At 27.8% G+C, this 18,234-nt stretch overlaps 2 protein-coding genes across 4 annotated transcripts in view; both read right to left on the bottom strand.

Annotated features, from left to right (window-relative positions):
• LOC125820432 (uncharacterized) overlaps positions 1 to 18,234 on the bottom strand; it is a 430,223-nt gene that overhangs the window by 132,263 nt on the left and 279,726 nt on the right. The window lies entirely within an intron of this gene.
• LOC125820473 (protein LURP-one-related 11-like) lies at positions 5,104 to 6,134 on the bottom strand. Its single transcript, XM_049499911.1, has 3 exons — positions 5,839 to 6,134; positions 5,384 to 5,605; positions 5,104 to 5,280 (listed from the first exon to the last, which is right to left on the bottom strand). The coding sequence occupies exons 1-3, from the start codon at positions 6,103 to 6,105 to the stop codon at positions 5,146 to 5,148; spliced, it is 624 nt and encodes a 207-aa protein (XP_049355868.1). The 5' UTR covers positions 6,106 to 6,134; the 3' UTR covers positions 5,104 to 5,145.

Here is an 18,234-nt window from a genome sequence, read left to right as displayed (position 1 = left end):
AATGGAGGGAAGGGAAATGGAGAGGAGCCGGATCCAGTTTTTATAGCTTATAAGCATTTTAAATTTGGTTAAATTTTTTGTTTTTTAAATAAGTGAAAAATTATTTCAAAAATAAAAAGTAAAACTTGTTATAATTTGAACCCTCGTCAACAAGATAAAAGTTTTGATCAACCAACCAAGTTACTGAAATTTCCCTCCTATATTATAATTCCATCGTTATTATTCCAATTATACTTGTTCACCAGCGAAGTGACCCCATAGGTTATTGGATTAAATTTAACACAATTAGTGACTTTTTAATTGTAATAACAAAATAATTATCATTTAATTAAGTTAGTCAGTAAGGACCACAACAGGCAATTTGGTTATTACTTATTCTTATGGGAAATTGTCTTATTAGCATGGTGGCTATAGTTTTGTGTTTGTACGTTCACAATGAGACTTAATTAATGTGCTTCTACACAATTATTTAATTATTGTTTACTATATATCCACATTTCAAATTAAAAAGTGACGAATGCTCTTTGAAAATAGCAAGGGTGATAAAATTAAAATCATTTTGTGATTAGTAGTGTGTACTTAGCTCAATTGTTATTCAAATCATTCTCTTATAATAGTGATATTTCTAATGTGACTCAGTTGATTAATTTTTATTCCACCATCAACCAATTAGAGTAGTAAATAGGCCAAATTTTCGTATTACTAAAAAGTCTATGCAAAAGAGACTAGTGAAGATAACAAGAAGGAAAAGGATGTCCTAAAGATATTGATGATTTTCCTTAATTCTTAACTTAATTAGGGTCGAAAAACGTTTAGGAAAATCAAATTAATTAATTTTGTATACTAAGTATCGAAATAGATCTTATGAAATCAAGTAGAACACAGTTCTAGTCCATTCTCATAACTGGCTACAATTTTAAATAATTATATTATCCTCATTTTTAACTATATTTCCTATAGGATTGATTCCATCATAGTTGTATTCTAAATTTTATTTCTCATCATTGTTAAGAGGAATCGGATGATAATTGGATGACAAAATATGAGTAAAACATATGTATATCTCATGTTTTTGGTTTTTTTTAAACAACTTAAATTATAAAAGACAAAAAAAATTTACGATTTTCTAAGCGCAATGATAGAGGATAACACATATCTGTCGGATAAGTTTTAGTTTTTATCTTAAATGTTGTCATGTTTCAAACTAAGATTGAATTATAATGAACTAGAAAAAAAATCAATGCACATATGAGAATGGAATCTTCTCATCCTGTCTTGATATTAATATATTTAATTAGAGCATTTCAATAAAATGAGTGATCAACTTCACATAGTAATATTATCTTTTATAATATTAAGGATTAATTCAAATTTATAAGATATTAACTACATGATTGTAATACGTTATTTTGGATGTTATTGTAAACACTTTATTAATTAATATAGAAATTTAAATAATTTTAATTCAAAATTCTAAAATATTTCTGTTAAATAATAATAGATTGTTTTTGTTTCTTTCATTATTATATAATCATATATCATTAATTGTCATGCACATAGTGTATTTCAATTACATATATTAAAAGAAAAAAAGTTGCATTTAAACGATATTCATTCATTATGGTCATAACTTTACGAAAAAAGGCAATAGATGTTTGCTATTTTTATGTTCGTACTCGTTATGTTGTTTTGGTTATATCAATTACAGTAGCAAATACATTACTTCTTCTTGATACACAATCATTAAACTAATTATTTATAACAACTAAATGAAGTTTAAACATCGTCAAAAATGCTAGTACACATGGCAAAATTGTCAAAACACACGTTGTCGTTATAAAAAGATTTGACCGTACTTGAATATATATATATATATATATATTGTCAAAACACATAAATATCTAATCACAAAGCTAATTGGACTTGGTATAGTGGGCGCCAAGTCTAAAGTGGCCTTGAGTTGACAGAAGGTCCAAAAAGAAAGAAGACCATTGGAGGATCAAAATGAATTTTGAACTTTTCACTATTAATATATCAAATTAAATAAAACAAAATAGCTAGTATAATTTAAAAAATAAATAAGAAAAAGGTCAAAAGTATAATCACTTTTTAACAATTCAAAATGATGATTTTTTGTCAGTTTGTTGAATCTTGTAGCAACTTGTTTGTAGATTTTTCAGACCCCAAATTATTATTTTCATTAAAAGTCCATTATTAGCTTGTCAATATGAAGGTATTATGTGAAGAAGGTTTTGCATGTGATTTTTAGACTTTGGAATAATTGTATAATGTGTTTAACTTATAAACATCTAAATCACCTTATTTGTCACATCATACTATCTTATAAACATTTAATCTTTTATATCTTGTTTTCATTTGTGCTTTTTTTTTCATGTAAAAGTACTTGTAATTAATTTTATGTATCTTGTTAATAATTTATACTCCCTCTGTTTAAAAAAGAATGACCTCCTTTCCTTTTTAATCTGTTTAAAAAAGAATGACCTCTTTCGTTTTTTGGTAACATTTTAATTCAATTTTCCACGTGACATGTTTAAGGCCACAAGATTAAAGGGCAATTTTGTACATTTGACATAAATTTAATTTAGGACCACAAGATTCAAAAGTCTTCTTTATTTTCTTAAACTCCATGTCGAGTCAAACTAGACCATTCTTTGTGAAATGAAGGGAGTAATATTTTGATTCATTATGACCCAGCAAAATTTGACCTAACTCGCTAAATTATCACCCTAGATATGATAATTCTTGATGAGTTGATGAATAAAGTTGCTGATTGAAGGAGAATAGACGTGATAATTCTTGTATAAAAGTAATATGTGTAGTCGGATACAAGTAAGAAAAATTGAGATATTTATATTATAACAGTAGAGATAAAATTGTAATTTAATTATTTTCAAATATATAAAAATAGTTATTTAATTATTTTTCTAACATATTAGAATTTTGATTTGCAATGACGATAGAAAGCCCCTATTAGTTTTTTAAAAAAGTAAAATAAATTAAAAGGCCCTAGCAGCTTGTCAATAAGAAGATATTATTATGTGAATAAGGTTTTGCATGTGATTTTAAGACTTGGAATAATTTTATCATGTGTTATTTACTACTCCCTCTATCTTAATTTATGTGACTTACTTTCCTTTTTAATCAGTCCTGAAAAAAATGACACATTTCTATATTAAGTAGCAATTTAACTATAAAATGTCTATTTTACCCTTAATGAAATGATTTACATTCACACAAATTTTTATTCATTCATTTTGGACCACAAGTTTTAAAAGTCTTCCTTTCTTTCTTAAAATCCGTGTCGAGTCAAACTACCTCACATAAAATGGGACGGAGGGAAATTTCTATTCATTCATTTTGGACCACAAGTTTTAAAAGTTTTCATTTCTTTCTTAAACTCCATGTCGAGTCAAACTACCTCACATAAAATGGGACATAGGAAAATTTTTATTCATTCATTTTGGACCACAAGTTTTAAAAATTTTCATTTCTTTCTTAAACTCTATATCGAGTCAAACTACCTCACATAAAATAGAACGGAGGGAGTACTATATAGTATAAGAGGCTAGGTAAACAGTTTTTGGTCAATATGCATGCTTCCCTAGCCAGGGGCAATATTGGAATTTTTATAATACTATGTTGAAACAATATTATACCTGCTTTACAATTGCACTTTCTCTTTATAGGACATAAAAGTCATTTCATATTTCACTTTTTGCTTTACTTCAACCGAAAAAGTAGGCTCATTTTTCATTCATGTGGGCTCCTTGTATCTCTTTATTTCACTTTTTTCCAATTTTCTTTTCATTATCAAAGGTTTAATTCATTCTTGAAATTTTATCAGTATGAGTATGAATAGATGGAGTAACATATATTATTAAAATTTATATAAAAGATATTATAAATCACAATAATTAGCTATTGAAATTTTTTTGGTTTGCTCTCTAATTTCATATGTACCATTTATATTGAAACAAAAGAAGTATCATATAATATTTGAATATGACATTAAAAGTTACAAAATTCACAATAAACAAACAACTAAAATATTTATGAGTATTCATGTGAATTGAAATGAAAAGTAACATACATTATTTAAAAATGACGCAAAAATCATAATAAATTAATAGCTTTAATATATATATATAAATTGATTGATTCTTCAAATTTCGTTTATATCACATAAATTGAGATAAAAATAATGACATATGTTGAGCTCGTGCTGACACACGCACCAATATCTAGTCTTATATACATTCACCTGGACATTCAATCATCTTATTAGTCACACCATGTGGATGGTGTTTGGCACATGCATACTGGATGAATGCAACGAATGAATCAAGATATTTATAAGCGTATTTATTGTTTGACCAAACTTTTTACTATACGATATAATCGCTAATATTTTTTGTAATTCCAACCAAAATATCATGTCCAAAATAAAATCCGTAGCTCCTTTTATATCTTGCTTTCACCCTGTTATTAAGGGTATTTCATCTATTTTAGAAAAAAGTGTTGAACACACTTATTGATTCTTATCACATTCAACAATTTTTTTATCTAAACGCATAATTATTTATTGATAAAATAAATTTCAGTATTTTACACTTGAAACTAGTCTACTATTTTTAATCAGTCAACCCAAATGAACTCGTAACAGTACAAAACTTTGTATTATAAATGAATTAATCAACTAAATAGACTATACATGAAAACATATACGCAAAATTGTCAAACCATGAAGTATGGGCCAGTGGGCTGGGTTTTAATGGGCCTTGAGTCAACAGAAGTCCCAAAATGAACATGAAGCTCAACATGAATTAAAGTAATATCCACCTTCTTTCCTTCTTTTTTATCGGTATCTTCAGATCGATCTCTTGACTAAGTCTCACATATTGCACTGAGATCAAGGGACTGATGTTGTACCACACGTGCTACTACCTTGACCTAGAACTTTTTTTTTTCCTCAAATCGGATTTTGAACTGAAAAATGAAAAATTTCCATTCGATAGCATTCGCGCCCGCTTGAAATTTCATGGTTCATGTATATTGAGGAGACCATGAATTTTGAATTTTCAGGATTATATCTTGCAATAGTCAATTTTAGACTAATTGTGCTCTTTATAATTTGTGTTTAATCAAACCACATATTGTCACAAGAGCCACAATAAATGAGTAATCAACTTGAGGTTCCACTTCTAGAGTTAGCACATCATCACCATACCCAAATCCTCTTGATGATTGCTTTTGATTTACCTATATAATATACACAATTTTAATTAATAAAACAAGAAAAAATATAGTATAATGTTGTTTAATTATAAATACTCAAAATAAATTCTTTGAATTGAATAATTACCTTTGCGACAAGTTGACCAGTATTATTTGAGATTTTAAATGATGATTTTTTGTCGATTTGTTGAATCTTATAGCAACTTCCTATAGATTTATCACACCCTAAATTTACATCACAAATAACATCTCCTTTTGAATACTTCCAATTTCTTCTCACTTGAAACCATGGCTTTCCTTTAAATCCACCACTTAAATATCCACTCCACCTACCAAGTAATCTTAGTCTCTGTAGAAAAAAAATATAACAAAGTTCAAAACAATATAATTAATTAAAATTAAACTTAATTAACCCAAGTTTAAGTCCTAAAAATGAAATCGTCTTTAACAAGAAGCTATGTTTACTCTAACTATGCCAATGATTTTGGGAATTCCCATTTAATCATGTCCCAGTGAATACTGAACACCATATGAGAAACTAAACCGGAAAAAGGACACACTAGTAAGTTTTTTTGTTATTACCTCTTTTTTAATAGAGAAGAGAACTTGTCCACTAAGATCCATGAGGAAAACTTCATTACTATTTCTTTCTTGGTAGTTATCAACTCTAAAAACAATATCACCTTTAGAATTAAAAACAGTACAACCATTTCCATGATACACTAGGGATTTCATCCATATAGTAAATGTTTCTCTTGTGGATGTCACATAACAAGACGAAGACGAAGACGAAGAAGAAGAAGAAGAAGAAGAAGAGTTCTTGAGTGTTTCTGGATATATTTTGGCCATTGAATGAACAAAGGAAGCTAGTATAGTATTTTTTTCAAACTTGTTTCCACCTAAGTGTATAATGAATGAGTAGAAATAAAAAGGGGTATATATTATATGTTGAAGTATTCAAGAAGCCCATAATAGTTAATAAAATAATATAATCCAAGAAACTAATAAGAAAGTGGAAATGTTATCCATTGAAGCAAAAAAGATTAAATATAAAGCATTGACTTGGATTGGAACACATTTTTTGCATTGTGGTGGGAATATACTTGAGAAATAAAGTAGAGATGGCACTATTTTGTATATTAGCAAGTGGGATGGCCTTGTCAGAATCACTTACCAAAAAAGATACAAGATGTGTTTGGTATAAAATAAAAATATATATTTTTTGGAAAATAAGTGGGGGTTTCTTTGTTACTTATTTTGTGGGATTTGATTGATAAGCAAGAAAGATGCTATTCGATCTCAAGATCATTTGTATATAATCTAGGAAAATTTTATAGAGTGGGAATGTGGGAGGTCGGGGTGGGGTTTGGGAGTATTGGAGGGTGAGGAGGAAATAACAAATTAAACTTGAAATGACGTGTCTACAAGTGTTTTCTCTAGTCTTCAATCTCCAGAGGAAAAATGTGATATCGTATGTTTTGGGTCAAACATTATGCAAGTATTTATATATCTTATATGTAGTTTTAATTCATTCTCTTTTTATCTATCAATATTAATCTTAAATCTCTTTTTATGATAATACTTTGACTTTCCTTTAAAAAATAACTAAAATATGGTAAGAAAATCAGGATAAAACCCTAACAAAGACCATTTTTATATAATCTGGAAATTTTTTATGGAGTGAAAATATGGGAGGTCGGGGGTGGGGTTTGGGAGTATTGGAGGATGAGGAGGAAATAACAAATTAAATTTGAAATGACGTTTCTAGAAGTGTTTTCTCTAATCTCCAATCTCCATAGAAAAAAATGTGATATCGTATGTTTTGGGTCAAACCTTACGCAAGTATTCATATACCTTATGTGTAGTTTTAATTTCTTTTATTTTCATCTACCAATATTAATCTTAAATCAACCAGCATGCTTGACATGAATTCATATGATTGCAATATAAGAAGAATAAAAATAATTAGTCAAATAATAATTGTACTATCTCATAAAAATAACATTAAATGAATGAATTTATCATACAAGAGATTATATTTTGCAACTATTATAATTTTAAATCATGAATTAGGTGAAAATTAAAAAGTTACTTTGCAAAGTAGGAAATGGTTATGTTTGGTTTCGTGTATTTATTTATTTATTTGCAAATTTATACTATTAAATAATGTGTCTAGCTATCTTCTATTAATAATTTTTTTTTTTAAAAAAAAGAAGATCAACAACAGAGAGTACAAGCCATGGCCCATGGCTACTATAAAAGTTCTTTAAAATATTTTGGGTCAAATATCATGGCCTTAAATATCTGAGCTGTCTTTTGAATAAATTTTCATTCTCCTTAATATTTAATAATAAATATATTTTCTTTTAGTTTACTTATGAGTGTAAGCCAATAGAATAAATTTGAAACTAAGCACCTAATGCTTTTTAAATGTTTATTAAAAGTCCTTATATATGAAATTTCTTCATTCGTTGTTCCACCTGCCCTACTTACGATTTATTTTCTTAAATAATTCAAAGAAGGGAGGGAGAGTAATATAAGCCAAAGACAAATCAATAGAAGACTTTCAATTAAATATATGCCAAAATTAAAAATAAATAAATTTATATATATAAAAAAAGGTTATGTTGATGTCATCTAGAAGTATTATCACTTACTCCTTCTGTCCCAAAATATCTATCACGTTTTCTTTTTTAAAAATAATTTAATAATTTTTAGAGATAAATAAAATTAAATTCATTTAATATTTCAAATTAAAATTTACATATCTATGAACTGTAGAAAAGGTACTATAAATTGTAATACTTCTCAAATTTATATAATTTAACATGAGAGAAAAACAACATTCAAGATGGAGGGAGTATCATAAATCGTTTGATTTGCAGATAAAGTTATTTCGAAATTATAATTTTGGCCTTTTGGACTAATTTATCACACCCATCTCCTAAGTGGATAAAATTACACCAAGTCTAAAATATAAAAAAAAATATCTTGAATTTAATTATACCTTCAAATAATAAATTTAAATAATATTGTGAATATTCTACCTTAATTAATATAATCCTTAATTGATTGCATCATCATTTGCATGTTTATCACTTTGAAGATCATGAATTATTAGGTCTAATCAGAATTGATAGTGACCAACTATCAGAACAAGTAACAAATGGGCATATAAAATGTTTTTAACTTTTTATTCTATGATAGATCAAAGACCTTTTGTGTTAGAATAGTTATTTTTGTGATACTATAATCTCTTTTTGGCAATTGGTATGTCGACATCGAGCCAAACAAAATACTAGTTCACCTTTGGTAACGACCCCCTTCCACAAGGTCGCCTCTCTACGATATTCAGAGGTCGTTTGGTATATTGTATAAGAATGTATTAATAATACTGTGATTAATAATAGTGATAGAATAAATTGTGTTGGGATTATTCTTTATTCACCATTTGATTTGGTATGTTAGGGACATTTTTTTTAATCTTTTAACTATGTTTATCCATATATTAATAACTCTTATATTGCTAATATTCTTCTCATTCAGTTTGTTTTAAAAAGAAAGTCTCTTTCCTTTTCTTTTTTGGTAATTCATTAATTCTAATTTTTTACATGACATATTTAAGAACCACAAGATTATATGACATTTTGCTACATTCTACATATTTTTAAGATCACAAGATACAAAAGTCTTCTTTGTACCAAGTCAAAACCTGACAAACAAGTTGAAATGAAGGGAGTACCGTGGTTTACAATGTACGTACTCCCTTCATTTCATATTACTTGCCCTCATACTAAAAATAATTATGGCAAAAGTACTCATTACCCCCTGAACTTGAAGCTTTTTATACGGTGTACACCTAAACTAAATTTCGTTTTAATTACCCCCCGAACTTGTTTATTCCTCCGTCGCGTACACCTTTATTGTCCACCTGCTCCTATTGTGACTACACGCACGCGACAACTGGCAAAAGTGGTGACGTGGATTTCCACCTGGATAAATAATAGCCACCTAGATAAATTAATATGGCAAAAATAAATATCAAACCTTCTCACCTAAAACTTTCGGACTAAACTTCTCACTAAAACTTTCGGACTAAACCCGAAAATCTTCAAGAAATTAATATTTAGTACCGGAGAACTCAGATTAAATGCCAGCACAAGACTTTTATTGTTGGGAATAATATTTATTCATTGGATAGTTCTTCTTAAATTTATTCATTGTTTAAAAGTTATTTTTGGATTTGGATTTTTCTAGACGTGAAGTTGGTCGATTAAATTTCAAATTTGTTTGAAATTCTTACCAAGTAAGTGTTAATCTTTGTTTCCTTTATTTTTCATTTACATTTTGCCCTATTTTTCGTTTAAAATATGCCAAATATTTAAAAAAATAAAGATTTTACATTTTTTTTACCGTTGTAGCATTATGATGTGGCAAAAAATCACTTCCTCACGCGCCTGGTAGAGTGTGTTGTCAATTTCTACGCCAGGTGGACAATAAGGTGTACGCGACGGAGGAATAAACAAGTTCGGGGGTAATTAAAATGAAATTTAGTTTAGGTGTACACCGTATAAAAAGCTTCAAGTTCAGGGGGGTAATGAATACTTTTGCCAATAATTATTTCAATTTACCTGTCCAATTTATGAAATCAAGATAACTGCATAATTAAGTAGTAATAAACAAACTTAAAGTTTCAAAACATCATTAACAAGATTATTTTAGTAAACTATACCTCTAATTAAAGATTTTTTTTAAGAATAAAACGCTTCCCTAACAAAGATAATTTCGTATTCAAAGGAACTCGAAATCAAGACCTCTTAGTTAATTAAGAGTAAAAAATTACTTACCACTCCACTGCCGCCCTCGTTGATATACAATTCATTACTATATGCAACAACTTTATTAATTACATAAACATCATTATTGCCGGCGAGCTCTTGAAAAATAAAAAGAATACACGTGCATGATTGTAATATTTCTCAAAACTCAAAAGAATGTAGAAAATATACCGTCAGGTATTAAACGTGACATTTTGTGAAACTATAGAAAATGATCATTCAATTCATATATTCTCTTTCGTTTTAATTTATTTGTCATACTTAATTTGATATAAAATTTTAAAAAGTAAATAATTTTTATGAATTTTACTGTCTAAAACTAAAGATATATATATCAAATGTATCAAAACACCCTTTAATCTTATGCCTTAAACATATGATATGAAAAGTTAAAATTAAAGAGTTATTATACTAAAAAAAACATGAGATTAGCCATGGAATGTGTCGATAATCTCCAGTTAATAATCCATTGTTAAAATACTTCTAGCTGATTAAATTTTCTTATAATCCTTCTTTAAACCATAACTAAATGGGATGTGATTTTTTATTTTTGACTATGATATTTTGTTTCTCGTTAATTTTTTATTTTCAAATTATGTTAAAAGGGAAACAGACTTTTTCTATATCTAAAAATAGACTTAAAAAAATAGGACAAATAAATTAAACGAAGAAATCGTAATATATGAAGTTATGAATTATGACTTGATAGTAAGACAGAATAGGGGATTTTTTTAAAGTACGGATAAGTCTAATTATAATATTAATTACGTTGATGCATGCACATTTCTTCTTCTTCTTTTTTTAACAGATTTGGCGTTAGATAGTCCACTTGCAATATTTCATGAATTTTGATTCATCAGCAAGAGATTAGGTACAAATCCACCTTAATTGTATATTAGAGCTTTAAATATGTTAAAAGATTGAAAATATCATGTGTTTTATTATTTAGTTATTGAAAATAATTTTTTAGGTCCTCGTGTGGCATGCATGCATGCATGTTGAGTTGTCGATCATTAATGTCGGATTCGGCTCCCCTCCATTACTCCTTCCCTCCATTTTGTCAAGTGCACGTCTAGATGAGAGACATGTGTTTTAGTTAAAGTTTAAAGGTCAAGATTATATTATATTAACAAATATCATAATCATAGTTAAGTCAACTAATTTTGGAAAACTACTCTCTAAATTTAAGCTAAATTATTTTCTCTGTGTCAACACAAATCCACCCTTAATCTGGACATTTGTAAGCTAAATTATTTTCTCGTTTTAAATTGTTTGACTAATTTTAATTGGACTCAAAGTTTAAGAAAGTAAAAGAAGACTTTTTAATAATGTAGTCTTTAGGGCATCTCCAACCCTACACTCTATTTTACTCTCCAAATTTAGAGTTCTCTATTTTTTTAGACAATCAACTCCAACCCAATTCTCCATTTTACTCTCTAAAAAATAATTTTTTTCTCTCTCCTTCATATTATATTATTATTTCAATTTCATTTTTATTTTCTTATTTCATAATATAAATCTTTTTTTTTCTCAATATTACTTTATATAATTTTCATGTGATATAAAATTTTATTTTTTAACTTTTTATATTTTAATATAAAATTATATTTTATTCTAAATTTTAAATAACATAAATTGCAAGAAAATATTATATAATATACAATTAATGGACAAATTCAAATAAAAGTGAAATACAATTACATAAACACTCAATTTTCAAAATTATTACGTTGCTCCCATAAATGCTCTATTAATGCATTATGGAGTTCAAAATGATCATTTTTGTCCTTAATTTTTTTTTATCTCTAACAATTTTAACTTTTAGGTGAAAACAACTTTTCAAGTCATGAACGAAGCACCTTGCTATTAACTATTTTTTTACATGTTTTGACCTATAAAAAAGAATCAGATCTGCACGTGAGAGGACTTACATGTTGAGAAGACAATTAAGTATAGAAGTTAAAGTTTTCTTTTTGATCTTATATATTTGACATAGTCAATCCATATATCCTACTAAGCAAGCATAGATTTACAACCAGCATCAGCATACCAATTTGAATTTTGTTTTCAACATTCTTTGTAATTTTTTTCTTGGTTTTAGGTTGAACCACCTAATTTGAAAAAGTACAAAAAAGGTATGTACATAAATCCAACGTGTAAAGAAGAAAATAAATGTCGATGCTTTACACAAAAATATATATAACAGCAATGAGCTCACTGCTTATATATATAATTCTACTTTTAACAAAAGTGATTATTTTATCAACTTGTAATAAAGTATAAAGTAGGTATCCTTAAATAAAACAAGATAAGTGAACCCACAGCAAAGGAGTACTTAATTGGTCATTTAGGGATGTCAATAGGACGGGACGGGACGAATTTATGTTTTTGCTAAAGTTTTATCTTGCCCTATTAACTATCTATCTTGTTTAGATCCAGTTCTGCCATGTCTTGTCCTGTTTAGTATTTATTTACATATTAGTTATTTTTGTTGTCAAAATTTAATATTTCTTTTGATTTAATCTTTTAAATATCATGTTCAATTTATTTTTTTCATTTTAATAATTTGATTTATTACTTGTTGACTATTTTGTAATGATACTTTTATAATGTTTATACATTTGATTTTGTAACCATTCTCACATGGATTATTTTACTAAACACGTTTTTGTTTAATTTTGGCTCATAAAAGCTTTTGATTCGCCCTACTCTGTCCTGCTTAAGCATCACCTTGTCATGTCCTGTCCTGCCTTGTCCCGTCCTACCCGAGCATTGATAGACAATGTATTGCCATGGCAGGTTTAAATAGGGCTATTTTTTAAAGCTAAAAAATCGTGGTGCAAACATATATACATAAAGCTATCAAAAGAGGAATTAGTGACGGCAAAAATCCAAAATGTATAACACATTGTATATACATGTTATACATTGTTGAAACAGTTGATATACAAATTTCCATCATAAAACTCCTTCCAAACACCATTATACTTCCATTTCAATATCATAATTATAAAATAAAAAGAAACAGTGGTAGAAAATCAAACTCAAAACTCACGTTAACACATTTAAAAGGGATTTAAAGACTAAATATTTAAAAAGCTGTGTTAATTAGTAAGGGGTATTTTGCAACATATATATTAACGATGACTTGTGTAGCTAACTTTTTTCTAATAATATAGTGTCTTACAAAAATGTGATGATTAAGTAATTAACTCACATGCTACATACCACGAAACTTCTGATTAAGGGTGGAAAAGCCGTAGCGCTACCTAGCTGCTACTAGCATCAGCATATCAATTTGGAGCTTTCATTTGTTTTGGTTATTTGTAATTTCCTTTTTGATTCTTTGTTGAACTTGAACCACCTAATTTGAAAAAGTGCAAAATGTGTATGCACATAAATCCAACGTGTAAAGAAGAAAATAAATGTCGATGCTTTACACAAAACAACAGCAATAAAGTAGAAAGTAGGTATCCTTAGATAAAACAAGATAAGTGAACTCACTTCTTGTTTAATTATCAAACACTAAGGAGTACTTAAAAAAGAAGATTGGTCATTTAGGGATGATAATGGGATGAAAGAGGGCAGGTTGATGTAGAAGATAGCAGGAAAAAAAAATAGGGAAAATTACGTGGATAAGCAAATATATACTAATTAATTAGTTAACATAGTTATAGTTTACTTTAATTACAATTTGCGACCTACTTTTAGCTATAATTACACGGCTAAGCTTTTTAGTTTTATATAATTTGCACATTTATATAATTCGAAATTTGTATAACTTTTGTATTATGTAATTTTGTTTAATATAATTTGTTTAACTATTTAAAGTTCAGATGTTTGTGTTTGTATAAATTCGTTATTCCGTGTTATACAAAAATAGTTGAATTATACAAATGTAACCGCGAATTATACAAGTCCGCGAATTATACAAGCCGCAAATTATACAAACCCGCGAATGATACAAACGAGACAGCTTAAACTGTAGTTACAACCCGTAAATATGAGAACTATAGCTATGGAGCATAATTAAGTTTATTATAATTGCTATTTGTGAAAGTTCCCCAAAAAAGTACAATCAGATAGACCTTCTGCTAGCCCAAGATCGTTAACTAAGATTGGGAGATTCAACTAAAGAAGAGGAAGCTAGAATGAACAAAGAGTATTTTAGATAGGAAAACTTGATTATGAAAGAAGACTCTTTGATTTGGGTTTGTTTTTGAGTTGTATACAACTCTGGGTCTACGACCTCCTTCCTACAGTCCGTAGGACTTCCCTTTTCAATTAAACTTTCCGATTTTCGAGGTGTTACAATTTAAATGTCTACTTCATTTAGATCCAGCTCCACCTTGTCCTGTTTAATCTTTATTTACATATTTTTTTGTATTCTTTAATCAAAATTTAATATTTCTTTAAAATTGATCTTTTTAATATCATCTTAAAAAAAATAAAATTGTTTTAATAACTTTTTAATGTATTAGTTGCTGATTATTTTGTAATGATACTTTTATAATGTTTATACATTTTGATATTGTAACCATCCTCACATGAATTGTTTTACTAAACACATTTACTTTCGTTCATAAAAGCTTTGATTCGATCCACTTTGCCCCTTTTAAGCATCACTTTGTCCTGTCATATCCTGCTTTGCCCTGTCCTGTCTCGTCTTGACTCAATTGTCATCCCTATGGACATTGATGAACAATGTATTGCCATGGCAGGTTTAGGACTATTTTTGAAAAGTCTCCATGTAGCTTGCAGGTCAGCAAACATATATATAAACAATTTTCAAAAATAAGGAATTAGTGACGGCCAAAATCCACAATGTATAACACATTGTATATACATGTTATACATTGTGGATACACTTGATATACAAAATCTCCATCATAAAACTCCTTCCAATCACCATTATACTTCCATTTCAATATTATAATTATAAATTAAAAAAGAACTAGAAGAAAAATAAGTATCTTCAACTTGCACTATTTTCATTTTCTACAACTAAATATTACTCGTAGTAGAAAATCAAACTCAAAAATCACGTTAACACATTTAAAAGGGCTTTAAGACTAAATATTAAAAAAATGTGTCAATTAATTAGGACATAGTTAGCAACATATTAATGACGACTTTTATAGCTAACTTTTTCTTATAATATAGTGTTAGTCTTACAAAAATGCGATGATTAAATAAATTGATTAATACTCTTAAGATTCGTTTACAACTTTACATATAGCTTGAGGGAAAATGCGACAATACATTTCAATACAGCTATAATTGTTGGAATATTTCTTTCATTTTATAATACATAATTTGACTCTAAACGACATTTAAGTAATTAAGTCACATGCAACACATCACGAATTTTATGTTTTTATTTTTTTGGCTCGATTATAATTTTGACTTTCATACTTTTAAATTTAAAAACTTCCTCGAATTTTCTAATTTTTTTTTTTGTGTACCTAATGTAATCTTATACAGAATTTGGAAACACAAGTTTTTTTGTTTGTTTGTAATTAATCATTTTTAGAAAAAGGAAAAAGAAAAGTCGTCGTTTGCCTAGAGCAATTCAATTTGTATACAAGAAATTGGTGAGCTAATTTAGGAGGACTAGCAATGGTAAAATGGATAAAATTTATGGTTATTCGTCCGACGCAATTCATTTAAACGGCTTGAATAATCGAACATTTTAAAAGTGAGTAAATATGGATAGGGGCGTATTAGGGGAAGTTTTTGGGTTCACGTGGATCCATGCTTTTGCCCCATCGTCATATAAAATAGTGTTATGTTTTTTTTTTTTAAAGAAATACTTAAATATAGATGTGTGAATTCATGATTCTCTTCTGACATCAAATATAATAATGTCATATTTTTTTAATAAATAAATACTTAAATATAGATACATGAACCCATGCTTGAAGTGTCATAATACGATGATAATTGGGTACACATATCTAAATAATGTTAGAAATTTAGATCTTATATCAATCTTGTTTTCTTTCTTTCTAAAATTGGGCAATACCTATCTAAGTAGTAGTTGTTAGCACTTTTGACATTTTAATTATAATATTTTTTTTCTTTAATCTTTAAAAAATTTCAAGGTTGTCACATTGAAAATCCTAATTTTTTTACGAATATAACTTTTTTATAAAATTAAACTACATGTGTATGTTAAAACTAGTTGTAATAAATGATATAAAATCCATTCAATAAATTCAACCGGTTTTAATATCTTCAATACAAAATATAACTACTCAAATTTTAATAATTACTATTTGAATTGATAATAATTAATTTTATAGCCAAATTCAGTTTGTCTTGGTTTAGACACTGTAAACCCATAGTTCCTAATGGGCTTTGATTGGATTTATAAATTTGTTCTTCAGCTGATACCATAAACAAATGATACTTACATTTTGAACCAATTATAACTCAGCACATCACATTGGAATAATAAATCTCAGTGACTTATGTTTGTAAGTAAATGGCCAAGAGATCTTAATTCAAAATAATATCGCAGTTTATAAATCTACTGTTGGATACCAACATACTGCGTGTGGCAAGATCAGGATTATGAATCGGAGATTATTGAATCGAATATGATATTTGCTTGATGGGACTTGATTAAAAAAATAAATTTATGTCATTATACTCATTATCATCAACAATATAAAGCTTCCTAATTGGCAATTGCTCAAATGGACTATTTTTTACTCAAATAACATATCTTTAGGCACAATACGTATATACCTTTTGTTGTCATAAGATTAGTTCAAATATGTTCTTATTCACCGGAACAAACCATACAAATTCCACTAATTTAGGACTTAATTATGTGCCTTCACTATAATTTTTGAAATTATCTTCCCGTACCATATTGACTTCAACCAAATACATATATCTCACACCTTCAAAATACATGTATCTCAGATACAAGGTCAAATTAGGTGTAATTTGTTATAGATACATTGTATAATTTTTGAAATTATCTTCCCGTATCTATCTCGCTCGCCTCTTTCCCTCTCTCCCTATGTATTCTATCTCATTTTATCTCCCTATTTAATATTATATGGATTCGTTTGATAGGATGATAAGGAATAACTAATTAATATTAGAATGAACTTATCTCATAATTGATTATGATAAAATTATTGTAGAATATCTTATTCTAAAATTTAATATTATTTTTATTCCACATTAAAATTAAAATAATAATCTCAAAATAACTTATCCTCTGATCAAATGTGCCCTATATCTTTAGGCATCTCTGTGTTTGCAACAACAAAGGAGATGATGTGTACTAACAGAAAATAAATAAACAAAAAAACAGACGTAGCTTAGGAGTTTTTATGACCTTATTATAAATTGACAAAGACAGGAATTGTTTATTTGTCCCATTTTCCATTTCCAAATGACATCAATGATCCCAATAGTTACTTTCTTTTTCTTTACTCTTTTGCCTAATTAACACCAACAAGAACAACCATGCAACTTGATACAATAATATATTCAGTATAATTTTCAAAATTAGTTCTGAAAAAGATGATGTCTATACGGTCTTTTTTCATATCTTGTGAACAGTGGTGGAACCAGGATTTTCAAAAAGGGGATTCAAAATTTGAAAAATAGACACACGAAGTAGTCGAAGGGAGTTTAACATTTACTATATATATCTAAAATATTATTTTAATCATGTATAAATAATATAATTTTCCACCGAAGGGGTTCAGATGAACCCCCTAACTGTAAGGTGTCTCCGCATTGCTTGTGAAGATAGAGATGTTGTTTTCAATAAATCCTCAGACAAAGTAAAATATGTATATCGAATAAAGTATGAAATTACAATAGAAATAATAGTAACAACAAATAATACAACAACCGAAGAAAGGAAATAATTAATTAACCATCTTGAGAAAATATGCATTTTCACTTTTAATTGGAGAAATTTCTTGCGTTTTTGTTTTTTCTTCTTTTCTTTTTTGTTTGTGAAAGGGACAGAATATCTAACCCTTAACCCTTGTATTTTTACTATATGAACATTAATGGAAATACTAATCATTAAATGATTTAATTGATTTTGAGATATAGAAGGACAAAACAAGTAAAACAATAATTGGTTATCTGTTAACGCTTTAAT

This window comes from Solanum verrucosum, unplaced genomic scaffold, assembly GCF_900185275.1.
Source record: "Solanum verrucosum unplaced genomic scaffold, falcon-dt-bn FXZP01000229.1, whole genome shotgun sequence".
Classification (NCBI taxonomy): Eukaryota; Viridiplantae; Streptophyta; class Magnoliopsida; order Solanales; family Solanaceae; genus Solanum; species Solanum verrucosum.
This window is presented reverse-complemented; position numbering and strand designations above follow the sequence as displayed.

Excerpts from the sequence above, each read along its gene's own strand:
- LOC125820473 (XM_049499911.1), bottom strand. The coding sequence starts at position 6,105 with ATGGCCAAAATATATCCAGAAACACTCAAGAACTCTTCTTCTTCTTCT. Across the intron at positions 5,606-5,838 it reads TCTTCTCTATTAAAAAAGAG|AGACTAAGATTACTTGGTAG; the intron begins GTAATAACAAAA and ends TTTTTTCTACAG. Across the intron at positions 5,281-5,383 it reads CTGGTCAACTTGTCGCAAAG|GTAAATCAAAAGCAATCATC; the intron begins GTAATTATTCAA and ends TATATTATATAG.